Source organism: Nicotiana tomentosiformis, chromosome 11 (assembly GCF_000390325.3).
Source record: "Nicotiana tomentosiformis chromosome 11, ASM39032v3, whole genome shotgun sequence".
Classification (NCBI taxonomy): Eukaryota; Viridiplantae; Streptophyta; class Magnoliopsida; order Solanales; family Solanaceae; genus Nicotiana; species Nicotiana tomentosiformis.
Window position 1 is genome coordinate 6,437,516 of NC_090822.1, and position 27,722 is coordinate 6,465,237.

General features: G+C 35.6%; 1 protein-coding gene across 1 annotated transcript; it reads right to left on the reverse strand.

Annotated features, from left to right (window-relative positions):
* Window positions 1–21,340: 21,340 nt before the first annotated feature.
* On the reverse strand, window positions 21,341–24,504 carry LOC104120648 (zinc finger BED domain-containing protein DAYSLEEPER-like). Its single transcript, XM_009632450.2, has 8 exons — window positions 24,420–24,504; window positions 23,334–23,507; window positions 22,876–23,231; window positions 22,664–22,766; window positions 21,939–22,576; window positions 21,716–21,888; window positions 21,461–21,612; window positions 21,341–21,372 (listed from the first exon to the last, which is right to left on the reverse strand). Exons 1-8 carry the CDS (start codon window positions 24,502–24,504, stop codon window positions 21,341–21,343), a joined length of 1,713 nt encoding a protein of 570 aa, XP_009630745.2.
* Window positions 24,505–27,722: the final 3,218 nt, after the last annotated feature.

The following is a 27,722-nucleotide window of genomic DNA, read 5'->3' on the forward strand; positions in this document are numbered from 1 at the left end:
AAGAATCTTAGTAGGTCATAGCTGGTGGATCAGGAATTTTAATTAAACATTTCTTAAAAAATTTAACCTTAAATTAACTGAGCCATATAGGATTACAAATACATATATGATTTTAAATCATGATTCAGATTTCAAATCTCCTTTAAATTAGAGACTAATTTGTAATTGTTTAACTCTTCCCAAAATGTGGATGTTTTGTGTCTATCAGAGATATTTGCTTAGTATTATTTTTTCTATAACTAACAAAATAATAACTCCCTCCAATTTGAGTTGGACTTGTATTATGTCTCTAAATTGAAAAAGAAAAAAGAAAAGAAAAACAATGTAAAAGAATTTCAACAAAGAAATATTTTTAAATCGTGATTTTACTATTCATTTTCTAGTTAATATACATAGATTATACACAATTACACATATATTATATATGAATTATAGGTATATTAGGTATATTGTATATCCGCATGTTATTTTTACTTTTTTAGTTTAAGCGGTTAGATGAACGTTTATTTAGATTAATTCTTCTTAGCCTTACGGTTTTGACTAAGAAGAAAAGACATGGTATAGGCGTTATGGGCTTAGAGATCTTTTTGGTCTAGTTTTGGGTGAAGTACCCAAATAGCCCTTAATGTGGATAGTCTTAAATTTTTGTCCTTATTTGTCCACGGGCAGAATTTCAAGTTTAACAAGTATTGCCCAATGGACAATACTTTTAACTTTTAACCCTGAAGTTCTACCCATGGGCAAGCGGGAGTCAAAAGTTAAAACCATCCCCAAAAATATTATATTAAAGAATTAACTTAAATAGCCGCCTACCCAAACTCTTAAACTTAAAATAGCTGCCGAATGTATAATATATTTACAATTCATATATAATATGTGTATAATCTATGTATATTTGCTAAAAAAAGTAAACAGTAAATTTGACCGGCTATTTACGAAAAGATCCCTATTATACTTCTGCAAAATTTTGAGTAAACTGAAGCATGTATAGGTTGGCCCAAAGAAAGAACAGGCCTATTGGGTCAAATCACATAGCTATCGAGGCCCAACATGTAGCCGACGCAAAGCATTTTCGATGCTCGTAAATATTTATGATTCATATAAAATAAAGAAGAATTAACTTAAATAGCCACTTACCAAAGCGCTTAAATTTCCAACAGATATATAATATACGTATAATTCACGTATAATATATGTAATAGTCTCTACGTTCGTGCGATACACGAATATCTTTAGCGGCGGATCAAGGTTAAGGAATGGGGACTTTATTCCTAAAGGTCCCCTATATTTTCTTAAAAAGCATTTAAAATTCCAAAACATGTTTCACTTTTTCCTCTCCTTTTTTCCCCTCTTTTTTCAACCTCTCTTTTGACATTTTGTTTTCCAGTTTTCAATATAAGTATATGGCTGATGGCTCATTATGTTTGTATGAAAATTTTTCACCATGTCGCGGATAGAATCTACGTACAAAATGAAAATAACGTAAGTATTGTTTTTGACGTTCATAATTTTGCTTTTATAACGATGGTGTTAACGCTAGTTTGTGCACAGTCCGGCCATTTTTATTGGATAGCTCATATTTTTTAAAGTATATATATATATATATATATATATATATATATATATATATATATATATCGAGTAACTCTGCCCACTAAAACTAAGATTTGCTAAGATAACATTTTAATTTGATTTATAATAACCGATCCAGATCTATTTCTCATGCATCCCTACTTCTTTTATTGTGGTTTTTGACAAAGTCTTAAACTATCTGCGCGTATGATCAGAAGCAGACTTATGTATAATATTGAAGAGTCACTAGATCCGTAAACTTCGACAAAAATCTTATATATGTATGTGTATCTCTTGAAAATAATTATATAAATAGCTTAGTACCACTAAAAGTTTTTAGAGACACATTGAAAAAAATAGTAATTGTCACGTTAAAATTCTTGGTGCGACCTTACATATGATCAAACTTGAATAGCTTGTATATGTAGTTGGATATGTACAAGCAACAACTTGTTTCTTTCTAACTAAATAAATTAAAAAAATAAAGACAACTCATTAACTTGAATTAATGCTTGATTTGGAAGAAATCTTTTTTAACTAATTTGCACTTGAAGCCTTCATTGTAACACGTAACTCTCACTACTAAAAAAGGGCCAATTTCCGACCGAAAAAAGTAGTCGAACATTTCTGACAAAATCGGTCTGAAATGGCATAAAAATATTTTTTTTTTAATTTTTATTAATTTTTACGGCGGATATTCCGTCTACATCCATCGCAAATTTTGGCGAAAAATACTGCGAAGGCATTTGCGACCGATTCGGTCGGAAAAATTAACAATAAAATAAAAAAATAAAAAAAAATTTGCGACCGATTCGGTCACAAAAATTTATTAAAATGAGGTCTGACTTCGTTGGTCTCATTTGCGATCGATTCAGTCGAAAAAATTTAAATAAACAAAAAGTTGCGACCGATTCGGTCGCAAAAATTTATTAAAACGAGGTCTGACTTCGTTGACCTCACTTGCGACCAAATTAGTCGAAATATTTTTACTTTTTAAAATTTCCGAACGATTCAGTCAGAAATAGTTTTTAAAACCTCCTACCCCTTTCTTTTTTCTTTATCTCTTTTCTTCCTTCTCTCTTTTCTTTATCTCCTCACTAGAAACCCCCTCCCCCAGGCATTAAGGTGCTCCGGCGACAACACTCTTTCTCCGGCGACACCTCTCTCTCCCCTCTCGCGGTCAGTTTTCCCATCTCCCTCGATTTTTTCTTCTTTGTTTCCATTTTTTTGCTAAGCCTCATAGAGAAAAATACATTGTTTGCTGAAATTGGTGTTTTTAATTTTCGTTTTTTCACAGTATCTTTGTTATCAAAACTCGAAAAGCCACAAAGAATTAATAGTGGAACACGTTTGGATGATTTACTAAGAAAGAAGAGAGTAAATAAGTATGCACTTTTTGAATTTTTTGTGCAACTAATTGTTATTCTTATTATGCTTTTATTATACTTTTCATATTAATTTGGTAGTTGAATCTAGGTTTTAGATTATTGTCGAAGAATTTGATTGAATCTAGGTTTGAGATTGTTGGTTGTTTTATTTGGCAGATGGTATAGTTAAAAATACAGCAGAATTTTGCTAATTATTTTCAGATCTGGAGCGGATTTGCGACTGAATCAGTCGCAAAAATTTTCCAGATTTGCGACCGATTTGGTCACAAATTATGAATTTTTGATTATTTAAAATTTATTTATTCTCAAATTTTACGACCGATTCGGTTGAAAATTTAAATTATGTATTTATTTTATTATTTAAATTTGCGACCGAATCGGTCGAAAATTTACCGACCAATTCAGTCGCAAATCTCTTACATTTGAGCGCGTCCTTATTTTTCAATTTGCAACCAAATCCGTTGAAAATTTCCGACCGATTCGATCGCAAATTATTTGCGACCATGTGTTTTTCGACCGACCTTTTTTGGTCGGTAATCCGTCAGAAAAGCTCGATTTCCGACGGATTTGACGGTCGAAAATTTACCATTTTCTAGTAGTGGATCTGCCTAATTAATCAACATCTTGGAATATAATCTTCGTGATATTCATATACAGTCAAACCTCTCTATAACAATCTCGTTTGTTTCGAAATTTTTTTGCTGCTTTAGTGAAGTCTTGTTATAGAGGACATATATTATAACATAATATAATATTTAATTCCGAAAAAAACTCGACTTTTATAGTGAATGACTATTATATAAGGATGATATTATATAGAGGTTTGATTGTAACGTGCATCCAAATATACATATTGTAACGACCCGACCAATCGTTTTACTTTCTAGAACCCCGTTCCCCTAAATAAGACTTTTCGTATGTGCTTTTATTAATTTATAACTTGCGGGGATGGTTGGTTCGGGATTTGGAAGGGTTCGTGTTGAAATCGGAACATTTGGTTCCTTAAGATTAGCTAAAAAGGCTAAGTTTGACTTCGGTCAACATTTTGAGTAAATGACCTCGGAATTAGAATTTGACGGTTCCAATAGGTTCATATGATGATTTCAGACTTGGGCGTATGTTCGGATCGGGTTTTGGATGATCCGGGAGCATTTTGGCGCCTAATAGTGAAAGTTGATTCTTGAAGAATCTTGAAGTTATTTAAATTTGGTTTGGAGCAGGTTTTGGTGATATAGAGGTCCAAATGGAATTTCGAGATTGGGTATTCAGGCTATTCTTGGACATGTATATTTCACCCTCTTAGAGGAAAGAGTTGCGATTCTAGTTTGAGCAGCTCCAGTAGGGTCAGATATCCGTGACCGATTATGAGGCGAGGTTCTATAAGCTATCTCGCCATGCACTCATGATACTCCCTACTAAGGCGGAACGGGTGCGGAGGTTTGTTGCGGGGTTGCACTCAGGTATTCAGGCTAGTATGGCCCGAGAAGTAGAGATGGGGACTTCCTACCATCTAGTAGTAGAGATTGCTCGGAGGATCGAGAGGTAGATTGCTCATACTACACTTCTACATATTTTTGTGCAGATCCGGGTATTTTGAAGTCAGTTGATCATTAGCTAGTTGTGCGGATTATTGTTGTAAAGACTCAAGGCAAACCTGATGTTGCGTTCGCAGGCTTCAGAGTCACCTTCTAATTTATATTCGCACCGTTTACTTTATTTCAAACTGTTATATTTAGAAAATTATAACAAACTCGGTAGAGCTTATGACTTGTACTACCGGTTTTAAGAATTGTAAATTTTATAGAGATTTCTATTTCAAAAATTGTTAGATGTTATTTACTTATTGTTGTTATTTAGTAAATGTTAAGCTTACCTAGTCACTAAGATTATATGCCATCACGCTACTCAACGGAGGGAAAATTGGGTCGTGACGGTTATCATAGAGTGCAGACATAATTCATGGTTGCTCACTCACATGGGAATGTACAGAATTTGATGGAGACAGTGTTGCACCCAAAAAGAAAAAAGTCAGCACAGTGCAGAAATCATCCCGTTTTTACGCAGGGTTCGAAGAAGGGTCGCACTCCAAGAGGATGTGATATAAGCAGTCTACCCTGATGCAAGCATCAATGACTAATTTCACTGTTCGAACTCGTCACCTATAAATCACGCAAAAACAACCTAACCATTGCTAAAAGGCTCCCTTTCGAAGCCAAAAGCATTAAAAATGAGTGAATTAGGAAAGAAAGGGACAATATATGTATGGAATTACACCCATACACTCGACCAAAATGTTGATGCAATATATGTATGTTGCATCAAATCAAAATGCATCTCTATCTCACCTGAACCAATAAAATGTTACCTACTCTAAGAATCTTCGAAGAACATCTTTCTCGAGGCATCAACATTAGAAATATCCATTTGCAATCACAATTACTACACAATCACTTACTTGTTTTGAGCCCAAACTCATTGACAAGACATGAGAATTTAATTTGTCCCACAATTTAACAACGTGAAAGATCCTTCAATACATTCACAACTCGAGACCATACATCAAATCAAGACATATATCAAGTACCCAATAGCAAACTCTTGAGTCACAAGTAAACTTTATTTGTATCATTTAACCCATCTGAACACATCTCGCATTCACATCATACTTATCATATAGTCATTCAACCACTCATCGAGCCACTAATTCCATCATAGGGACATTACCGGACATATGAGTCCAAATGTACAAGTTCACATAACTGAAGCTACCAAGCCTAAGTTGCGATCTAACCCTGGCCTCAAGTCCTCCACACTAGCCCATTACCGAAATACAGAATACACTTCTTGAACCTCGTTCATAGAATCCCAAGGCAGCGATGTACAACTGATACCAAGCACTCATATGCGTATACGAAATGTGTGGAAGGATTTCAAAGAGTTATGTTTCAAAATGAATAAATTTCGCACGATAGAATACAAGAAGGGAAATTTTCCTAAGGGTTCTACAGACTCTCAAAGATAAGTACAGACATCTCCGTACCGATCCGCAAGACTCTACTAAACCTGCTCATGACTCGTGAGACCTATGTAACCTAGAGCTCTGATACCAACTTGTCACGACCCAAAATCCCAACCTATCGTGATGGCGCCTATCTCGATACTAGGCAAGCCGACAATCTTGATAAACCACACTTTCTCTTAAGTTTGAAAATACAATAATTTAATACAATACAAAATCCCATATACTGACATGAACACCCCAAAACCTGGTATCACTAAGTACATGAGCATCTGATATGAATACAAGTCTGGAAAATACGGTCTATAATAGTCTGAGACCAAATACAGTAAACAAAGAGATAGAGAAGGAGAGACAAGGTCTACGAAATATGGCAGCTACCTCAAAATCTCTTGAAAATCAACTGCATGAAATGATCAACACCCGCTATGTCCGGGAATACATGGATTTGCACACGAAGTGCGAGGTGTAGTATGAGTACAACCAACTCAACAAGTAACAATAATAACTAAGGAAATGAAGATAATGACGAGCTACACAGTTATAGTTCACTTTTAGTAATTCCAGCAAAAGAATAGACATGCTTTCAAATCCGGCAGTTTAAGTCAAATCAATTTTATACAACTCAATTTCATGTAATTCGGATATAAAATCTTTCAAAGATTTCACAACAATGACAGATAGCAACCAAGTGAAACAACAAATGCAAAGCAAGTACAGCCTCTCAGGCAACAGTCACTCAACTCATCACAACAACTCAACCGCTCGGCTCTCAGCCCTCGGCACTCACACTCAATGGGTACCCGCGCTCACTGGGAGTGTACAGACTCCGGAGGGGCTCCTACAGCCCAAGCGCCATAATCTGCACGGACAACTCACGTATTATAATATCCTGCACGGACAACGCACGTGCCATAATATCCTTACCTCACCGACAAGCCCTCAGCCTTACTCAGTCCTCAACCTCTCTAGTCTCTCAGGCTCTCAGAAATCACAAAGATCAGCCCAAACAAAGATAACATAATGCATAAACAAATATCAAGAAAGACTGAGGTATGATACGCAAATAAAATCATGACTGAGCACAAGATAGCAATTAGCAAATAATTCAACAAGTACGTGACCTCTGTGGGTCCCCAACAATACTATCACATAGCCTAAGCATGATTTCTAACCTAATTTACAGTCAAATTTCTTCAACATATAAAGAGCATATAGTTAATAACAAGTTATTCAACTTTACAGTTTCACGGGACAGACCAAGTCACAATCCCCTCGGTGCACGCCCACACGCCCGTCACCTAGCATGTGCGTCACCTCCAAAATAATCACATGACACAAAAATCCGTGGTTTCATACCCTCAGGACTAGATTTATAACTGTTACTTACCTCAGAGCGTGAAATTCTTTACTCTGCTATGCCTTTGCCTCGCAAATCGGCCTCTGAATGCCTCGAATCTAGTCATAAATAATTCGTTTCAGTCAATAAAATTTATTAGAATTAATTCCATATGAAAAATATAATTTTCTATAAAAACCCAAATTTTAGCTCAAAAATTGCTCGTGGGGCCCACGTCTCGGAATACCGACAAAAGTTACAAAATCCAAAAGTCCATTCAACCACGAGTCTATCCATACCAATTTTACCAAAATCCGACCTCAACTCGACCCTCAAATCTACAAATCTTATTTCCAAATTTCTAAGTTCCAATCTCCGATTTATACCTCAAAATCATGTGATCTAGTCGGATTATTCGATGATAATTCAATATTATGGAGTAGAAATGATCACAAGGGACTTACCTCAAGTTTTTCTTGAAAATCTCTCAAAAATCGTCTCTCCTCAAGCTCCAACTTGTCAAAAATGGTGAATGGGACGAAGTCCCTATTTTATAATTCTGCCCAGACATCATCGGTTCTGCCTCGATCTTGGACTTCAATCTTGGCCTTCGATCGAGGTCCTCAATCCCGGGCCTCGATCCTGGGCCTCGATTTTGACCCTCGATCCTGGCCCTCAATCGTGGCCCTCGACCCTAGCCTTCGATCATGTCTTCGACCCTGCATTCGATCGTGGCCCTCGACCCTAGCCTTCGATCATGTCTTCAACACTGCCTTCGATCATGGCCCTCGACCCTGGGCTCGATCGTGGCTTCGATCCTGATCCTCGACCCTGCCTTCGATCATAGCCCTCAACCTTGGGCTCGATCGTGGCTTGATTCTGGGCTTGATTCTGGCAGAAGAAATTTCCAGCAAAAGAAAATTGCAGCAGCTGTTGTAGTTCAATTTTTGATCTGTTAACCATCCGAAACTCACCCGAGGCCCTCGGGACCTCAACCAAATATACCAACAAGTCCTAAAATATCATACGAACTTAGTCGAATCGTCAAATCACCTCAAATAACACTAAAACCATGAATTATACCCCAATTCAAGCCTATTAAACTTTGAAATTTCTAATTTCTACAAATGACTCCGGAACCTGTCAAATCACGTCCGATTGACCTCAAATTTTGCACACAAATCATAAATGACATAACGGAGGTATTCAAATTTTCAGAATCAGATTCCGACCCCGATATCAAAAAGTCACCATCCCCCCTCCCTCCCCAAAGCCAACCCCCAGTCAAACTTCCCAAAAATTCAACTTTCAGCATTTCAAGCCTAATTCCACTACGGACCTCCAAATATATTTTCGGATATGCTCCTAAATCTAAAATCACCATACAGAGCTATTGGAATTATCAAAATTCAAATCCGAGGTCGTTTACATATAGGACCATATCCGGTCCACTTTTCTAACTTAAATTTTCAATTATAAGACTAAGTGTCTCATTTCACTCCGAATTTCTTCCGGACCCGAACCCACTAACTCGGTAAGTCATAAAATAACTATAAAGCATAAATTGCACAGTAAATAGGGGAACGGGGCTGAAATACTCAAAACGATCGGCCGGATCGTTACAATCAAGGTAGTTGTTTGGCATCCGCTAACCTTGACTTTCTTCCTTTCAGTTATTATACTATTCTATATTTTCAGACAGTGTTTTTATCAGTCAGAATTTATTATCATTTAGATACTCGTGTATTCAGTGACACCGGATTTTGGAAATGTATTTTATGCCAGAAGTTTGTGAGATTTTTTATGGAATTCAAATATTATGTTCTCAAACTTAAAAAAAATTATGGTTTATTGAGGTTGTCGGCTTGCCTAGTATTGAGATATGCGCCATCACGATAGGTTAAAATGTTGGGTCGTGACAACGGGGGTGTGATATAGGTAGTCTGCCCTAATGCAATCATCAATGACTAATTCTACTGTTCGAACTCACCTATAAATCACGTAAAGACAACCTAACCATTGCTAAAAGTCTCCCTTTCAAAGCAAAAGCATTAAAAATGAGTGAATTAGGAAAGACAGGGACAATATATATATATATATATATATATATATATATATATATATATATAGAGAGAGAGAGAGAGAGAGAGAGAGAGATTGTTGCACCCAAAAAGAAAAAAGACACCTCGTTTTTATGCAGGGTTCGAAGAAGGGGCCGCATACCAAAAAGTGTAATATGGATAATCTACTCTGATACAAGTACTCCTTCAGGTCCACAATAAGTCCTTTGGCGCATCCATTAAGGAAATACAAACTCCTAGAGAAAAAAAGATGTATTCACTAAATTAACCTCAATTAATTGTTACCTTGACACATTGGAATATGTAAATAAGGGCAAATTTTGAAAAAATAAAATTAATTCCTTCTTGATTATGTAAATGGACACTTATTTTGGACCAAAATAAAAAAGATAAAATGGTCACTTATTGTGGACCGGAGGGAGTATTAGTGACTGATTTCACGACTCGAATCCGCGGTCACGCATAGATCATACAAAGACAACTTGACCTTTGCTAAAAGGTTGTCTTTCTTAGCCAAAAGCATTGAAAATTAGTGAATTAGGAAAGAAAGGGACAAAAAGCCCCTCCTTATACTATGTGCTAGTACAGGTTTAATTAGATATTTTTCATATTTTGTCTCACTTAACTCTTCCCAAAATGTGGATGTTTTGTGTCTATTAGAGATATTTGCTTAGTATTAATTTTTCTACAACTAACTATAATAACTCCCTCCAATTGTGAGTTGGACTCGTATTGTGTCTCTAAATTGAAAAAGTAACAAAGAAACATTTTATTGTGTTTTCGCTATTCTCTTTTTCTAGTCGATATACATGGATTATACATTGATTATACACAATTACACATATATTATATATAACTTATATGTATATTATATATCCTCATGTTATTTTTAATTTAAATAATTAAATAAGCAGTTATTTAGATTAATTCTTCTTTATCTTTACGGCTTTGACTAAAAAGAAAAGACGTGGTATAGGCATTATGGGCTTATAGATCTTTATGGGCTTATAGATTTTATAGCCCTTAAAGTGGATGGTTTTAAATTTTTGTCTTTGCTTGTCCTAGAGACAGAACTTCAAGTTTAACAAATATTGGCCCATAGACAATACTTTTAACTTTTAACCTTGAAGTTCTCCCCGTAGGGCAAGCGGGCGTCAAAAGTTATAACCATCCCAAGATATATTATATTGAAGAATTAACTTAAATAGTCGCCTACCCAAAAGCTTAAACTTAAAATAGCCTCCGAATATACAATATATGTATAATCCATGTATATGTATAATCTTTGTATACTTGTTAGAAAAAGTAAACAGTAAATTCAACTGACTATTTATGTAAAAAACCGATTTTTACACAAATAGTCGGTCATATTCATTTTTTACCTTTTCTACCCATATGTATAGTTTATACATTGATTATAATAGCCAGTGAAGATATAATATAAATATATATTATACCTTCACTGGCTATTTTTAATTTAAACGGTTGAATGGGCGGTTAAAGATTAATTCTTCTACAGTTATAGGTTGGCCCAAAGAAAGAATATGCATATTGGGTTAAATCACATAGCTGTCTAGCCCAACACATAGACCACGCAAAGCATTTTTGCTGCTTGTAAACATTCATGAATCATATAAAATAAAATTGGGAAACTTTCATAAATACAATATCTATAAGAGTTAATTATATAAACTACAACTATGTTAGATATTACATATTGTACAACTACAAGTTTTAAATGTTATTCTATTTATACTATACAATCAAGATTATTGCTATGAATAAAAGGTTAAAAATAAGGAGATTCTTTATATTGGTGATAACATAATTAAATGCATATCAAAACAAAATAATCTCTAACCTAAAAAAGCTCCAACACAAATTAGCTAGCATTCTAATTCATTTTCATTGTTATTCCATCTGAAACCAATTTTAGTTTGTCCATATATAGTTTATACGTAAAGTATGATATACGTAATATATAAATTATTTTTCCCTTTTAGCTAATACGTAATTCCAGTAGGTGCCAATCGAATAATTAGACCATTTTTTTCATAGAAAAAATATATTTTAAATCTAGATAGCAATATAACTTTTTTATACAAAGCATTTCATATCATAGTATACGGGATATATAATAATGTATATCATATATACTGTATAAACATTAATTAACACATTGCAAAAATCCAGCGTAGAACAAATTTCATTATAGTCTACCTTTACCATATACTGTATACACATACAAGAAAGAAAGAAACATCATTAATAAATATATTGTACACAATATAATATATACAAATAATGTATATTTTGTATCAATTACAAAAATAAAAGAAAAAGTATAGTACAATGTATAATCAACTTTCTTGTCCTTTCCATTATTTTTGTTCGCAGCAGCAACAGTTGAATGCATTTTATACCCATTTTTTCCTCGTTTGTAGTCATCAAATTCACACAAATCAAAAACCCTACAATCTATTGGAATCAAAATATGAAGAAGTTTTGGGATGATAAAGGGGATGATTAATAGTATCAGAAAATGGGAAGAAAAAAAAGTTAGTCAATTTTCATGAAGAGGGAAAACAATTTTACGCCTACAAGTGGAAGAGTATGATAGTAATGGTTTCTGAATTTGGGTATTGCAAGATCATCGAATATTGAAAAGAGGGAACATTGATAAGTTTGAAAAGGTTTAATAGTAAACTGATTTAATTTCTCTATTTTAACGCCCTAACTTGAGAAAAGACATATCTTTTAAGTGAGAGAGAATCTCGAGTAATAGATTTTAGGATATGAAAAATTATATATAATTTAATTAAAAAGATAAAATTTTAAAATAAGTTGTACTAAAAGTAATTTTGTAAAAGCAGTTATAGAGAATATAAATAAGTTTTTAAAGGGTTCTATTCTATGTAAATTTCCCAATAAAATTTAGTGAAATCAGCTTTGTTTTCAATGCCTGGGATGAAATATAGTGTTGATATTTTAAATATTGATTTGTATTGAACTTAGAAGAATAATAGTCTTACAATACATCCAAATATCTTTGATTTTCGCCACTGTTACACTTTAAAATAACAAAATATTTTTAAATTATAATTGACTTCCACTAAATGTTCCCTAAATGTTTAACTTATTCACTAAATTCTGCAAAAAGAAAGAACATGATGAAGTGTATAAACTGCTTTTCATGGACTAAAACCGAGTAATTATTTCATGTATTAAAAATATCTTAGTCGCTAATTTTAACTAATTATTGCCTTCACAACTTTCTTGATATCAAATAGTTGACATTACTGCAATTGAGAAAGATTTTAGTACTCAACCATCTACTCTATAGAATTACAAATAAAACAGGCATCTGCTTTACTCATAAATTAAAACTAAAAAGAGAAAATAAATGTTCTTTCAATATAATAGGTACTCCCTCAGTTTCAAATTAGATGAGTCACTTTCATTTTTAGTCTATTTCAAAATAAATGACACATTTTAAATTTGGAAATAACTCAACTTTAAACTCTTCACTTTACTCATTTTACCTTTAATGAGAAGCTTTTATAATCACATAATTACCATGACCCCACAAAGCTTTTACCCCTTAAGCTTTTAAGACCACAAGTTTTAAAAGACTTCTTCTTTTTTCTTAAACTCCGTGCTGAGTCAAACTACCTCATCTAAATTGAAACGAAGGGAGTATTATCTAATCAAAGAGTGCTATGCTTTAACTAGGAGAGAAACAAATATTAAAAAGACATTCTGATACACTAAGCTCTCGCTATGTGCGAAATTCGGAAAATGGCCGGACCACAAGGGTCTATTGTACGTTGCCTTATTCTGTATTTCTACAAGAGGTTATTTTCACAGGAGGAACTCATACCCTCCTGGTCACATGCAGGGGAGGAGCTAGAGCTTCGCACACGGGTTCGGCCGCCCAATAGCTTTGGTCCAAATTCTGTATTTATCTTTAAAAATTTATTGAATATGTAGAATAGAACTCAAAACTCCCCTTCAAAATAAACAAATATATATGTATAAAACATAAATGCATGAGCATATACACTACTTACTTATTATTCCTTCTGGAACTTTGATACAAATTAAACATCAAACTTGTGGAGAAGTCAGCTATTTCTATGCAGTGCTATGAGAGAAATTAAAGTACTTGAGACAACATAAAAATAGAGCTCAAGATCTCCTCCCGAAACGAAGAATCAGACTGTGTAAATAGTAGATATCGATATGCAGGAACATAGGCGGACCCAAGATTATCACGTGACGGGGACATAACTATATATTTTGTTCAACTGATGCCCTAAAGACTTTGTGTTCAGAGTACCAAGTTGTTTATATACTCAAATTTAAGGTATACACACATATATACATGTACAAGATTTTTTTTTCAAAATTTTACGGGATCTGATAACCCTCAATGTTATACATAAGTCCGCCTCTTTTAGGTCTCAAATTGGTTGTGCCATTCTTTAATATGGAGCCAGCTTACAATGCGGGCCTCTCCTTTACTCATAAATTAAAACTTAATTTATGAGTTGAATGTAAAATATCAAATATAGCAAATGCTTAAGGTAAATTATCAAATTTAGCAATGACATTTAGAGGGGAAAAGATGTTAAAAACCAGATATTATCCTTAACAATTCGTGATAGAGTATAAAACTACAGCACCAGTTCTCTACTTATAGTCGATCAATTAGCGGCCATTCCGACTAAAGTCGCATTTGAGTATTGCGATTTATGTATCGCATAGAACGTTGCGATTTATAAGTCGCTTTTAAAGATAGCGATTTATAAGTCGCTATTAGATATTGCGCTTTTGTTTACCCGTAAAATGGTACAGTTGAATATATACATGGTTTATAAATAAGTGAATTAATTTGATCCTAAAATAATAGATGAATTAGATAAAAATATAATACTTAGCCTTGAGATGGAGATAAAATAGCAGAAATAGTAATTCCGGGAGCAGGGCTTCCGGGGACAATAACAACGATATCAGTAAACAAGAAGATAAAATTATATTGAGTTTTGAATAGAGTTTAGCATGTGTTTGCCAGTAAATTCGTGTCCTTTACAATGATAATAGAGCTCACTATTTATATTTGCACTTAGGGAACAAGTTTTTAGATCAAGCCCCTTTTTAATGTCAGTTATGAGGACCATTGAGGAATGTGTAACGGTAGGCAGTGAATGCCATATTCTTTGTAACGGGTCGTGTACTTAATGCTCCAGAATATTCCTCATTAAATGCTACCGGGTGACATACATTTATTTTATATTTATGAGTATCATTCTCTCTGGTAACAGACGAGATTGTTGCGTTCAGATTCAACTATCTTCTGTCTTCGGCTCCACGTGTCACTTCCTCATGCGATCATTTAATATAAATATATTTTACCCTATATGGATAATCCCCCTACTTTTCGATGGCATAACTTTGTGTCACCGGTAAGTTGGTAGAAAAACCTTCTTTGGCGGAAAATTCACTGACTCCCTCTGAAAAGTTTCTGACGGTTGATTAGACGCACGTCTCTCCGTATTTAATGCCCCGGACACGCGTCATCCCACGATTTAGCACCACCTTTGCCGGTTATCGAGGTAATTATGGCCACGATTTTAGCCGCATATACCTTTACTTATACTTATCAACCTCCTTCATTTATACTTCATAATGCTTTAAATTTTCTCAAACGTTCTTTACTCAACTCATACTTCGTCTTTAACCTTTCTTTAACTTTCTTCTTTGAGAGAAAACCTTCCTTCAGAGAAAAAATGTCCTCTTCTTCGAGAAACCTTAGTTCTTCAAAGAACAAAGGTAAAGTCGATGATGTTGTTCCCCCTACGGTGAGTACCATCATCTTAAAGAGTCTAGTTACTACCAAAGATTTTGAAGAGAAGTATCCTTCTGCTTACCCTCGTACGTGGGTTGTTAGCGTATACCCTTCTTCCATCCGTCCTTCCTGTATCCCTGTTGTAAAGGAAGACTGCCATTGTCAAGATTTGGACATTATCGCTCCCAACCTGGCAGAACGGATAACCTTACCCAAGAAGTGTTTTACGTATTTTTACACGTATCTCTTCCTTTGGGAGCGTTTTCTTTGAGTGGAGAGCTTGACTCCGTCATCGTGGAGATCTGCCTCAGTTATCGGATGTTCTTGGCACAAGTAATTCCTTCCGTGTGGAGGATAATTGTTTGTCTTCGGCGCCTGTGCCAGGAGATGGGAGAAGAGTTATCCCTAGCTCGAGTGATGAACCTTTATTCCCCCAAGATCGTTCGCGGGGGAATGATAAATTTCAAAAAGTGTGGCCACCATGATTTGCTATCCAGCATAGATGATGACAACGACAGTTGGTGGATGGAACAGTCCGTTTCAGTTGCCACCAGTGACATCATCCCGGCCACGGCTCCAGCCTTTCTAGAATTATGGAATCACACTCGTAAGTCTACCATTAGTTTTCTCTTCCGTTAAAGATAATTCCATATCGTTATTAACCCTTATTCTTTTACTTATTTCAACGATTTGGTGGGTTCCACCTAGGGTTGAAGGCTTGTAACAATAGGTCCAGAAAGTTTTGGATGTTACTACGTCCGAAACCCGCACGTGGAAAGAATTGTCCCTTAAATACGGGCGGAAGGCCAAAAAGTATGGTAAGTTAAACTCATCTTGTTTTTATCTTTTCATATAAGGAAGTTGTTTGAGCCTTCTTCTATTGAATTCAGGTCTACCCCAGGGCTCAGTTGTCGTCCCCGAGGAGGACGTTTTGGCTAATCCCGCTGATGCGGCGAGGCTGTTGCAGGAGGCTTTTACACAAACAGGTATCTTCGGGACTGCTTCTGGTGCAAGTGTTTCTTCTTGGAGTCCCTGACCGGAGAACAAACAACCAAAGAGAAGACGTTCCTCCATGGCCATGGGAAAGAATAATAGGGTAAAGAATGTCGCTCCCGATTCGTCTTCGGAAGTTGTGGTGGCGAGACCTCCACCTGGGCCAGTCATAGACACCGTGATGATTAGGGGTATACATAGGTCGGGTTGATTCAGATTTTACAATTATCAAACTACACCAATTGTATCGGGTTTTTAAATCTATAGACCAAACCCAAAAAAGTCGGCTTTTTTAATATCGAGTTTTCTCGGGTTTCATGAATTTTTTTCCGATAAACTTGTGCTCCAAATATTTACACAATTTACACAACCATGTAACTATAGTAATTGAGCTTTCCAAATGATATTTCTCATGCCAACGCAAAAATACCAAAAAGATAAACTTCATATCATATTGCACTTTACATAAGAATTATCATCAACTTTTTAGAGTAGACATTACACCCCAAGAGTCCAAAAAAAGAGAATATATTAAACTCTATGAAGTTGGGCATCTTAGTAGATATTACAATTAGAGGAGCATGTTTTCAAAATACTTGTAAAGGCATAATGACCGCACTTTCAGTATTTTGGAGATATGATACAGTCCTATCCTTTCCCTTAGAATAAGTTTTGCAATACCTGAAATATTTGTAAATAATTAAATATTTTAGGCCCGACGGAAGGTGATAGATAACTTTTTATCTTTCATGACCAAAATCTCATCACAATAAAGGTCTCTACTTTATAAATTATTTTTTATTTTACATCAAAATGCTAATAAAAGCTTAAAGCAATTGACCTGTCCAACTTCAATTGAACCTTAGATAAACAATTAGAAAGAGCATGTTGAATAACTCCTCTCACCTTTTTCCACTAAAAGAAAGGGATAAAAGAGAATACTTGAACACAATAAAATAAAAGAATATTAAAAGCTTTTATTGAATGAGTATGTGAAGAAATGTAACGACCCGACCGGTCGTTTTGAGAGTATTAACCCCGATCTCCTATTTACTGCTTCCCCCGTATTTTTTCTGCTTATATGACTTACTGGGAGGTTCTGTTTGTGGTTGCATAGTGATTAGGGACACTTAGTCTTTAAAACGGAAGTTTGAGTTCGAGAATTTTGACCATAGTTGGAACTGTATGAAGTCAACTCCGGAATGGAGTTTCGTCTGTTCCGTTATCTCCGTTGGGCGATTTTGGACTTAGAAGCGTGTACGGATTATGTTTTGGAGGTATGTAGCTGAATTAGGCTTGAAATGACAAAAGTTAAATTTTTGGAAAGTTTGACCGGGAGTGAACTTTTTGATATCAGGGTCGGATTCCGATTCAAGAAGTTGGAGTAGGTTTGTAATGTCAATTATGACTTATGTGCAAAATTTGAGGTCAATCGGACGTGATTTGAGATGTTTCGATATCAGTTGTAGAAGTTTGAAGTTTCAAGTTCATTAAGTTTGAATTGGAGTGTGATTCGTATTTTTGTTGTTGTTTGATGTGATTTGAGGGCTTGACTAATTTTTTATGATATTTTAGGACTTGTTGGTATGCTTGGTTGAGGTCTCGGAGGCCTCAACCAAATTTCGGGTGATTAACGGATAATTTGGAAATGTGTTGGATTGGCTGAAGTTGCTGCACCTGGTGTAATCGCACCTGCGCACTTTGGGCCGTAGGTGTGACCCCGCATAAGCGATTGTGGGCCTATCCAGCTGGGACCGCAGAAGCGATCAGAGTCTCGCAGAAGTGGACTCACATGAGCGGAAGAAGGAACGCAGAAGTGTGCGCGCAAAAGCGTCCCTTGATCGCAGAAGCGATTTTTTGAGGACTTAAGTTAAGTCCGCACCTGCGATGGTTTTTCCATAGGTGCGGAACCGCAGAAGCGGTGAACCCCTCGCAGGTGCGAAATCGTTGGGCAGAAAAGGCTAAGTTCGACGGTTTTATTTCATTTTCAATGTTGGGTCTTTGAGAGCTCGGATTGAGGCGATAATTCAAGGGTTTTTCAAAAAAAAAAAAGAAGCTATTGGGTAATGATTCCTAACTCATTTATGGTTATACTCCATTAATCTATAGTTGAATTCATCATTTAATTAAAGAATTTGGTTGAGAAATTTGGGGTAACAATTTTTAGAGAAATCTATTGGGTAACAATTTTGAGTTTTGATATCGGATTTGGATAATTTTGGTACGAGTGAACTCGTAGTTGAATGGGTATTCGTATTTTATGACTTTTACCCAATTTCGAGACGTGAGCCCGGGTCGACGTTTTAGGACAATTTTTCAATTCTTGTTAAAGTCTTGATTTCATTAATTTGATTATTATATACCTGTTAATCGGGCCGGGCTGACCCGTTTACAACCGGGTTCAGCCCAGTTCAGCTCGGTACTGTACCTGGGGGGGAGGGAGAGGGCTGGGACGGGTTTGCGGGGAGCGGGTTTTAATCAAACAGTTTTTTGATACCGGTGTACCGGACCCGCTAAGCCCGTTAACGGGTTTTTAACGGGCTACAACCCGATTCAGCCCGATTTTTAACGGGGTTTTTTTTAATTTTTTTTTTGGGACCGTTGGCCAATGACCCTTTTTTGCAGAAATGGCCATTTCGGCCTACCCCCTTAAGAAAATAGTCCCCACACCCCTAATATTTGATAAATTATAATTTTAACCTTTTAAAAACTATAAATAGCCCCCCTTCTTCTTCATTTTTCCTCACAATTCACTCTCTTACTACTCTAATTTTCTCTTGATATTATTGATTATTGTTCTTAAATTCTCAATTACTTATTATTTCAAGTTTCATAAAATGTTTAGTTTAGCCATTACAAAATTATTATTATCAAATATCAAGTATTCAAGTGAAGTGCGGTATCAACTATCAAGTATCGATCTATCAATTGAAGTTTGATTTTGATATCAAATTTAGTGCAGCATCCGGAATTCCGGTACACTCGTTCCATATCTTTCTCTTCTTTGGTGCACACTTATTTTATTATTTAGAATTATTAATTTAATATACATAATTCAAGGAAATAATAGAAGTGCTAGATTAAATACATTTAAAGAAAAATGTGTACACTATGGACTAAAACGAAGACTCATGCCTGAAGAAATAGTTACTAGGTGGAATTATACTTATTTATTCTTAAAATATTGTTATAAATATAGAATGCCTATAACTGAAGTTGCTAATTCTCATTGTACCGATCCTAGCCGTTTGTTAACAAAATTTACTTTTAAAAAAAATAAAAAAATTGCACGGCCCGGTCCAGCCCGCTAAGCCCGAACCCGAACGGACATAAAAAAATCCAAAAAAGTACAGCCCGCTAACTCTGCCTGCTAACAGCCCGGAACATTAAATGGACGAGCTGGTTTTTTCTGTGTCCAGCCCATCCCAGCCCGCCCGTTAAACACACATAGTCTATTATAGTTGTATTTATGGCATGTAATTGATTTTGGCTAGATTTGGGCCATTCAGAGTTGGATAATCGAGGAAAGGGCATTCTTACTGATTGATTGAGCTTGGTTCTAGGTAAGTGGCTTGCCTAACCTTGAGTTGGGGAAATCCCCTTAGGATTGGTACTGTTGTGACACTTTTGTGATATGTGAGCTTCGTGTACACGAGGTGACAAGTGCGTACACGGGCTAATTATTGTAAAAATCTGGTTTTTCACTAAGTAATAGCATGTTACACTTTAATTGAGTTATACTAGCATGTGTAGTTACCTTGTTTAGCCTAGTTTTGCATGTCTACGTGTCTTAAATGTTTATTTGAATTCTGTGCAGCATGCCTAGTTTAATTCCTGCCTTACTTGATTTGTATCAACCTTAGCTGTAGAATTCTTGTTGTTAATTGCTTTCTCCACTGATTTGAGCTGTGTGTTTACTTTTGGGACTATGAGGAGGTATCTCGGGAGATCCCCCTATATATTTACTTTTGGGACTAGGAGGCGGTACCTTGGGAGATCCTCCTGCACATTTACTTTTGAGACTACGAGGCGGTACCTCGGGAGATCTCCTCGCATATTTACTTTTGGGACTACGAGACAGTATATCGGGAGATTCCCCTGTTGAGTATTTACTTTTGGGACTACGAGACAGTATCTCGGGAGTGCCCCTGTTGTTATCTCATTGTACTGTGTTGTTATTTCTCTGTGAATTCTTTCTGTTAAGTTCTCCATTTTTTTTTTCTTTATTTTTTTTTTAACATCTGTCTTATTATTATATCCCAGTAGGCCCTAGACCTGACCTCGTCACTATTCTATCGAGGTTAGACTTGGCACTTACTGGGTACCATTGTGGTGTACTCATGCTAATCTTCTGCAAATATTTTTGTGTGCAGATTCGGGTGCTTCTTATCAGCACCGCTATTAGCTGAGAGTGCTTGATATTGTACGGAGACTTCAAGCTACATCTTCTACGTCCGCAGACCTCGGAGTTCCCCTCTATTCCCTCCTATGTCGTTTACCTTCCCGTATTTTTCTTAGACTCTGGTGTATAGAGATACTAGTCTTTCTTCTGTAGCTTGTGGCTTATGACTATCGGATTTTGGAAAAATACTGTGTATACCCCAGTGTTGGGTTTTGTATATGCCGAGTGGCATATTATCATCTACTTATTATCATGTTGCAGTTTATTGTTAATTTTACTTTTATTTTTGTTTTTCCGCATTTTGTTAAGCTTACCTAGTCGTACAGACTAGGTACCGTCATGACATCTTACGGAGGGAGAATTGATCCGTGACAAGAATTAAAGATATATTAAAGCAGAGTATATATCAAGGAAACACTGGAAGGCCATACTTAAAGGTTTTCCAGAATGAAAGGAAAGCCAAATTAACTGAACTTTAGTTAGAAATATATCCTATCATGGACAGATCAATAGATTTAAGTATTGTAAAAAGTCTAATTTCTTCAATTGCCAAATCAGTTGAACCTTAGAGAAATAATGTAATATAAAAGTTTCTTAATTGATTAAAAACCATACACCAACTTTTTTTTAATTAATTACCTTGAAGTAGTAAAGATTCCAAAAAATAGTCATGAAACAAATTGTAGTTAACTATCCATCTAATCAATCCTCAAAGGTGAATCTGCATATTCTGAAAGAAAAGAAAGAATTGACATATTTAATATTAAATAATATACAAAAATAACTATATTCATTAAGAATTGAATATAAATTATTACCTTCTTCAACTTGCTCAATTTTCTGGACTTCCTCTAACATGTCTTCAAACTTATATTCCTTGGAAGGTGTCGTATCCATTGTTGAGTGAAAATAAGAGCTTCTACTATTTTTGGTGATAAAGAACTCCGATAAGAATCCAGAATTAAACCACCTGTACTAAAGTGGACTCTGATACAACAGTAGAAATAGGAATAGAAAGAATATCCCTTGCAATCTTTGAAACAATTGGATATTTACTAGATGAAACTTTTCACCATGCTAAGATATTAAAATTCTTGATCTTCACCACATCATCCATCAAATATATCTCAAGATCATACTTTTTAAAAATATTTCCCTCATCTTCCAAAAGTTTCTCCCACTTAGATTGCAACAAATCACCAACTTCACTCATACTAGTATCGCCTCCAATATTGTCATTAGAAGCCTAAAAAAAGAATCATTGTAGTTATTATACAAGCAATTTAAAACACTTACCACATCTTCAGACTTCAATCTTCCCAACAAAGAACCAAATGCATCGGTAAGAATGAAGTTCACATACTTCATCTTGTATCTAGGATCCAACACAACAACAACAACAAGCAATAACATATTCATATCCTCAAACTTACCCCAATATTTCTCAAGCTTACTTTTCATTCTTCCCGCCATATCATTCAAAATACGATCATCGCTTTTGGTATACTTTATAATAGCATTTCGAAGATTGAAAAATTCATGGAAGAAAGAGTTGGAAGTAGCATATAAACTGCTTGAAAATTTTAAAGTTGTCTGATAGAAAATGTTAAGAAACTTGATAAAAGCTTTCACATTCTTCCAGTCGTCTCCAGATGGATTTCCTCTTAAAGCACTTATTTCTCGATAATACTTTTGGTACTTATGGTCATCCGCATACATTTTTGTAAAGGCTTTTTTAAATTTTACACTTGTATCTAACATTGTATATGTGGAGTTCCATCTTGTTTCAACATCAAGACTCACAAGACCATGAGTATCTATCTTAGCTTTCTCAACAAATGACTTGAAAGAATCAAACCATGAAGGATAAGACCTAACATATTTTACCGTATTTCTTACACGAGTAATATGATCAATTTGTTTATCTAACCCATCTTTTATAATCAAGTTCAAAATATGAGCATTGCATCTAACATGCAAAAACTCATTTCCAAGTATTACCCCTTTTCAATCATCAATACGCAACTTCAAATGCTTAATGGCAGCATCATTAGCACTTGCATTATCCAAGATCACCGTAAACAAGTTCTCAATTTCCCAACCAAATAAACGTGCTTCAATTCCCTTAGTAATAGTCTCATTGTAGATTTTATTGATCATATATCCAATGTGCAGTGACAACCATATAAGTTACGTTTTGGAGTGATATCCATGTATCACTAGTAAGACATACACGTTGGTTCTTAATAAGATTTTTAAGTTTTTCCTTCTCTTCCTGATAAATCCTTAAACAATGTCTAGCAACAATTACGCGAGAAGGTAATTCAAAATTAGGTAAGGCTTTAGCCATTAATTTCTTACCCTCAACAACTCTAAAAGGTTGCTCATCAAGAATTACAAATTCGGCAATCGCCCTCCTAATGTCATCCACATTATACACTACCCTTTTAGTAGCACTCGAACCACCTTCTAGCCACCATTCTTTGATAGGTTTTAATGTTGATTGTCTCTTATCAATGACTCTAAAGGGAGATTTGTGACATGTAGCATTTAAATGCGACCATAACGTAGTAGTCCCATTCTTGCTACCTGCAGTAAATATTTTTGGATAATAATTGCATTTTGCCTTACATTTACCTCCTTTAGCAATTAATTTGGAGAAGTGACTCCAAATCTCGGAAGTCTATCTGCCACTATTTCCAGATTTAGAATTTTCTGATGGAGTCGTTCTTTTTTGCTTTTTAGGAGGAGTGTGTCGATGAAGAGTATCTTTACTTTGTTGTTGAGCTGCCACTGGCGAAGGATTATTGACAACCACCCCGCATCTGTTCCAGAAGTTGTAGTTTCCATTCGGAGAAAGAGTTCCTGCAAATAGAACATATTCAGTTACTATTTAACTCTCTTAAAATAAAAGAACGATGGGATGCAAGCTATGATAAATTTAAACTTATCTATACTCAATATCGTTTTAAGTAATAGTATAGTGAACTCAAGTTAATCATCTAAGAGAAACAAAATGAACAAATGAATTCGACAATAGGGAGGAATATAACTGATTTGCAAAAAAATTCACTTATCGAAAAAAGAAAACTATTAGTTAATCGGAAAAAAGCAAAGCGTATGTATGCAACTAAAAAAATATATATAAAATGAGAAAGGGAAGAGCCTTGCCGATGAGAGCAAAAGAGAGTTGATAGGGTTTGAGCTAATTTAGTTTGAGCTAATTGGGGGGTTTGGAATGGAAAGTAGGGTTTCTTGCCTTTGGAGAAGAGCCAAAATGGTTTCTATTATTTTATTGTTTTAGAACTAGTTTAGGACTAGTCTAATTTTGCATTAGGACTAGTCTTTGGTTTGGGCTCAATTATTATTTTATGGGCCAGTCAAAAAAAAACATTTATATGGGCTATAAAACCAGCTTAAAATATTATGCTAAATACAGAAATTATAAATTAAATTAAGAAATATTTATTACTTAAATTCTAATAAATATTTTTAGCTATCTAATATATAAAATATATATACATGTAATGTCAGGTTAGTTTGGTTTCGGTTTGACTTTTTTTAGTTAATACCAAACCAAACCTATTATGGTCGGATTTTATTTTTCAATACCAAACCAAGTCAAACTAAACCACTAGTTTGGTTTGTACACCCCTAGTGATGATTGACGATGATGGGGAAGCCAGCGAGGATGGGGCTTCTCTACATAGAAGATAACGACCTTCCTCAGCTCAACAGACTGCACAATCTGTTGAGTTAGTTACACCAACCAAGGACGATGCTTCGACGCTCTATAGGAGTTTAAGATAGTGGAAAATGCCAACTCCCGCTTCCAGGTCCCAGTTACTGCGCCCGGTACCATGAGTCAGAGTACTGGGTTCCTTCCGTCTTCGGTTGACGAGCAACTAACAACCAGCATTGCGCTTGCCGCAACCACTTCTCATCCTTCTACGCCATCAGCTTCATCTCCTTCTTCACCAACTCTTTCTTTACCACCAGCAACTGCTACATCATCTCCACCAGCCACAGTTGTTCGAGAAGAGGATGTTCCTCCCTCCCAGTCCCCAGTTCATGGGAACTTGGGGAAAAATTATGCCGCCCCCTCAGAAGATCTGCAAATGAGGAGGAGCGTTACTCTTTCGGTCTCTACAGGATGCAATCTGCTATTCTGGCCGGTGGAACTTGCTAACTATCCAAAGCCTTTAGCTTCAGAAAAAGATAGGGAAAAGATACAATCTCTCTCGGGAGAGTACTTGTTCAACAATTCTAGGCACAATGTCGCGGTTGTATATTCTTAGTTTCCATCGTTATCTCTACTATCTTTGATATAATAGTATTTTGAGTTTGCAATTTTCGTTTTGCAGGCCAACGCTCTTGCTTCCGATGGCCTCCAACGGTTGATTCGAGATAAGAAGGAACTTACCTCTGAGCGGGATTAACTTTTGGCCGAGCAGGACCAAACTACTGCTCCCCTCTCAAAACTGGAATCTAAAGCTGCTGAAGTTGTTATGTTGGTGGCTTGGTTTCAGTAAAGCGAGCAAGAAGTAGAGACCCTTAGCCAAGAGATCGCCCCGTTGAGGGTTCAATTTGAAGAGTCCAGGGCCAAATGGGATGAATTCCATTGTATCATTCTTGCTACATTTGATCGCGAGGCTTCCTCCGCTGAAAGATTAAATAATTTGGAGGCGGCCTTGAACTCCAAAACTGAAGAGCTTGCTGTCACCAGGGTGAAGTATGCCCAATTGGAGGAGAAGTATAAGAAGACCATTGAGCATAATAGACTTTTTAGCTCTACTATCTGTGATCTCGATGTCAGCCTCCGATCTGTTAGTCCGCGCAGGAAAATCATTTTGCCAAGGTTGACCAACTTAAAGAAGAACTCAAGCACCAAGCGACTTCCCTCGTTGTTGAAAAAATATATCACGACCCAAACCGATAGGCGGTGACGAGTGCCCGAGTTCTACCTATTGAACACCCATAAGCATTCGTCTAAGATATAAACATGAAATAAGTGTAGGTCATGCATAACGTCTGGAAATAAACTATTAATTCATATGAACAACCTAAAAGATATATATACATACAGGCCCAAAAGATATATATACATACATATATATACTGTAGGGCGAGCCGACAAGGCCACATACTATATAACTATACATGACTGTCTACAGACCTCTAATAAAGTGTACAACTGTATAAAGGAAGAGACTGGGCCCCTTCGTACCCATATATATATATATATATATATATATATATATATATATATATATATATATATGTAAGCACACCGTACCAAAACTCAGAGCAGCTCTAGATCAAATGGAGCACACCAACTCTCGCTGATCAAGGATCCTAAGAAAGGGGACCGTCAACCTGTCTACTTGCACCTGCGGGCATGAAACGCAGCATCCCTAGGCAAAAAGGGACGTCAGTGCGAATAATGTACTGAGTATGTAAAGAATGAAAATCAGTACATAAAAGACATAGATAAAACATGAGGTAAAGAATTCCACCTGTGAGTCTAAATTACTTTGTGAATCCTGAAACATTTATAATATCATGCACGTGCATGTAAATATAGTATCATGCATAGGTATAGGTGTACATAACATCATCAAGCCTCTGAGGGCATCCCATCATATCATCTCTGCCACTGTGGGCAAAATTATCAACATACACCATCTGATCAGGTGGTGGTGCGTATATAACGCCTTAATCTTTTTTCATATCCCATATATATATAATATATGCGTATATAACGCCTTCTGGTCATGGGTCAATGTACATGTATAAATGCATGAAATGCATTAGAAATACGTTAATAAGATTTCTCGAATATCATAAAATCAATATACCTTTCGGACAAACTTTATCAAATACGTATTTTTTTGAGACCCATGAATAGAGGATATAATAAAAATTCACATGGGGAATCAAGAATATAGACACCTCTAGTATTTCTATGAATAGAGTTATTTATGAAAGTTGCGTATTTTGCTCGTTTCGTTTGTATCATTTGGATCATGCTAAAAAGAAAAAAAAGGGATAACCTTAACATACCTCAAGTAGTCAATGCAACTCAACAACAAGCTTATGCCAACTAGAGCGCCAACCCTATAGCAAAGAAATACGTGTAAAATTTAGATGGCGATAGTATATTACGTATCTCACACGATAACTCGATTCTAAAATAAAACGGGCAGCATTTTCCCTGATTTTACTGCTCCCTCAAGCCTACTATAGGCGATATACAAACATAATACAATCAACAACTCAAAACCAACCTAATTACAATCCGTGACCTTCAATACAATAAACCCCCCAAATATACCATAATACACCCAATCAACAAATTATCAATTAGCCTGCAACTATAACGACGAGCGACCAACCTACTACCCTACCACATGTGGCGTTTCTCCATGCCATTTTTATCCTTCCAAACTCCATAAATCAGCAGCACAATAGACAGCCCAAAAGCAACACAAAATAGCCCATAAAATAGTCCACTACAAATCAAATAACTCGAACCCACGGCTTTCGATCACCGTCCCGTGAGATCTAATTATTGTGAAACAAATTTATCAACTTTTCTTGATATTTTAAAGCTTAAATACAGAAATTATAAACTTTTATTAACTATTAAATATATTTCAAAACTCAAACTACAAAGAAAAGTAGAGGTGATATAGTGATACTTACGTCGTAGGGATCGTTCTGATGTTATCGCTTCTCGATTTCGTACCCGGGATGTTAGTATTATTTGAAGCTATTAGAGATCTTAAGGACCATTCTTTTATGGTTTCTCTGGTCAGATTCTATGTAAAATGAAGAGAGAGAGACGAGTTAAAACATATTTATCAAACTTTTGAAAAATCAAAAGGTGCTAGCTTGGCACCCTCTGATTCGCCCATTTTCCAACGCTTATATCTTTTTATCCGGATATCGTATGAATGAACGGTTAAGAGTATTGGAAATTAAATTATAAGACCTTCAATTTGGTATATAATATGTCCCAAAAAGATCTCATATAGCATACGAAATTTATTTCTCAAAAAGCTCTGTTATAGGGCAAAT

Bases quoted from the DNA above. Each gene is read 5' to 3' on its own strand.
- LOC104120648 (XM_009632450.2), bottom strand. From the start codon at position 24,504: ATGGTACCGGGCGCAGTAACTGGGACCTGGAAGCGGGAGTTGGCATTT. The intron at 23,232-23,333 runs GCAGATAGACTT...TATTTACTGCAG, and splicing joins TTCTAAATCTGGAAATAGTG to GTAGCAAGAATGGGACTACT. The intron at 22,767-22,875 runs GTATGTCTTACT...ACTATTACTAAG, and splicing joins ATCTTATTAAGAACCAACGT to GGAATTGAAGCACGTTTATT.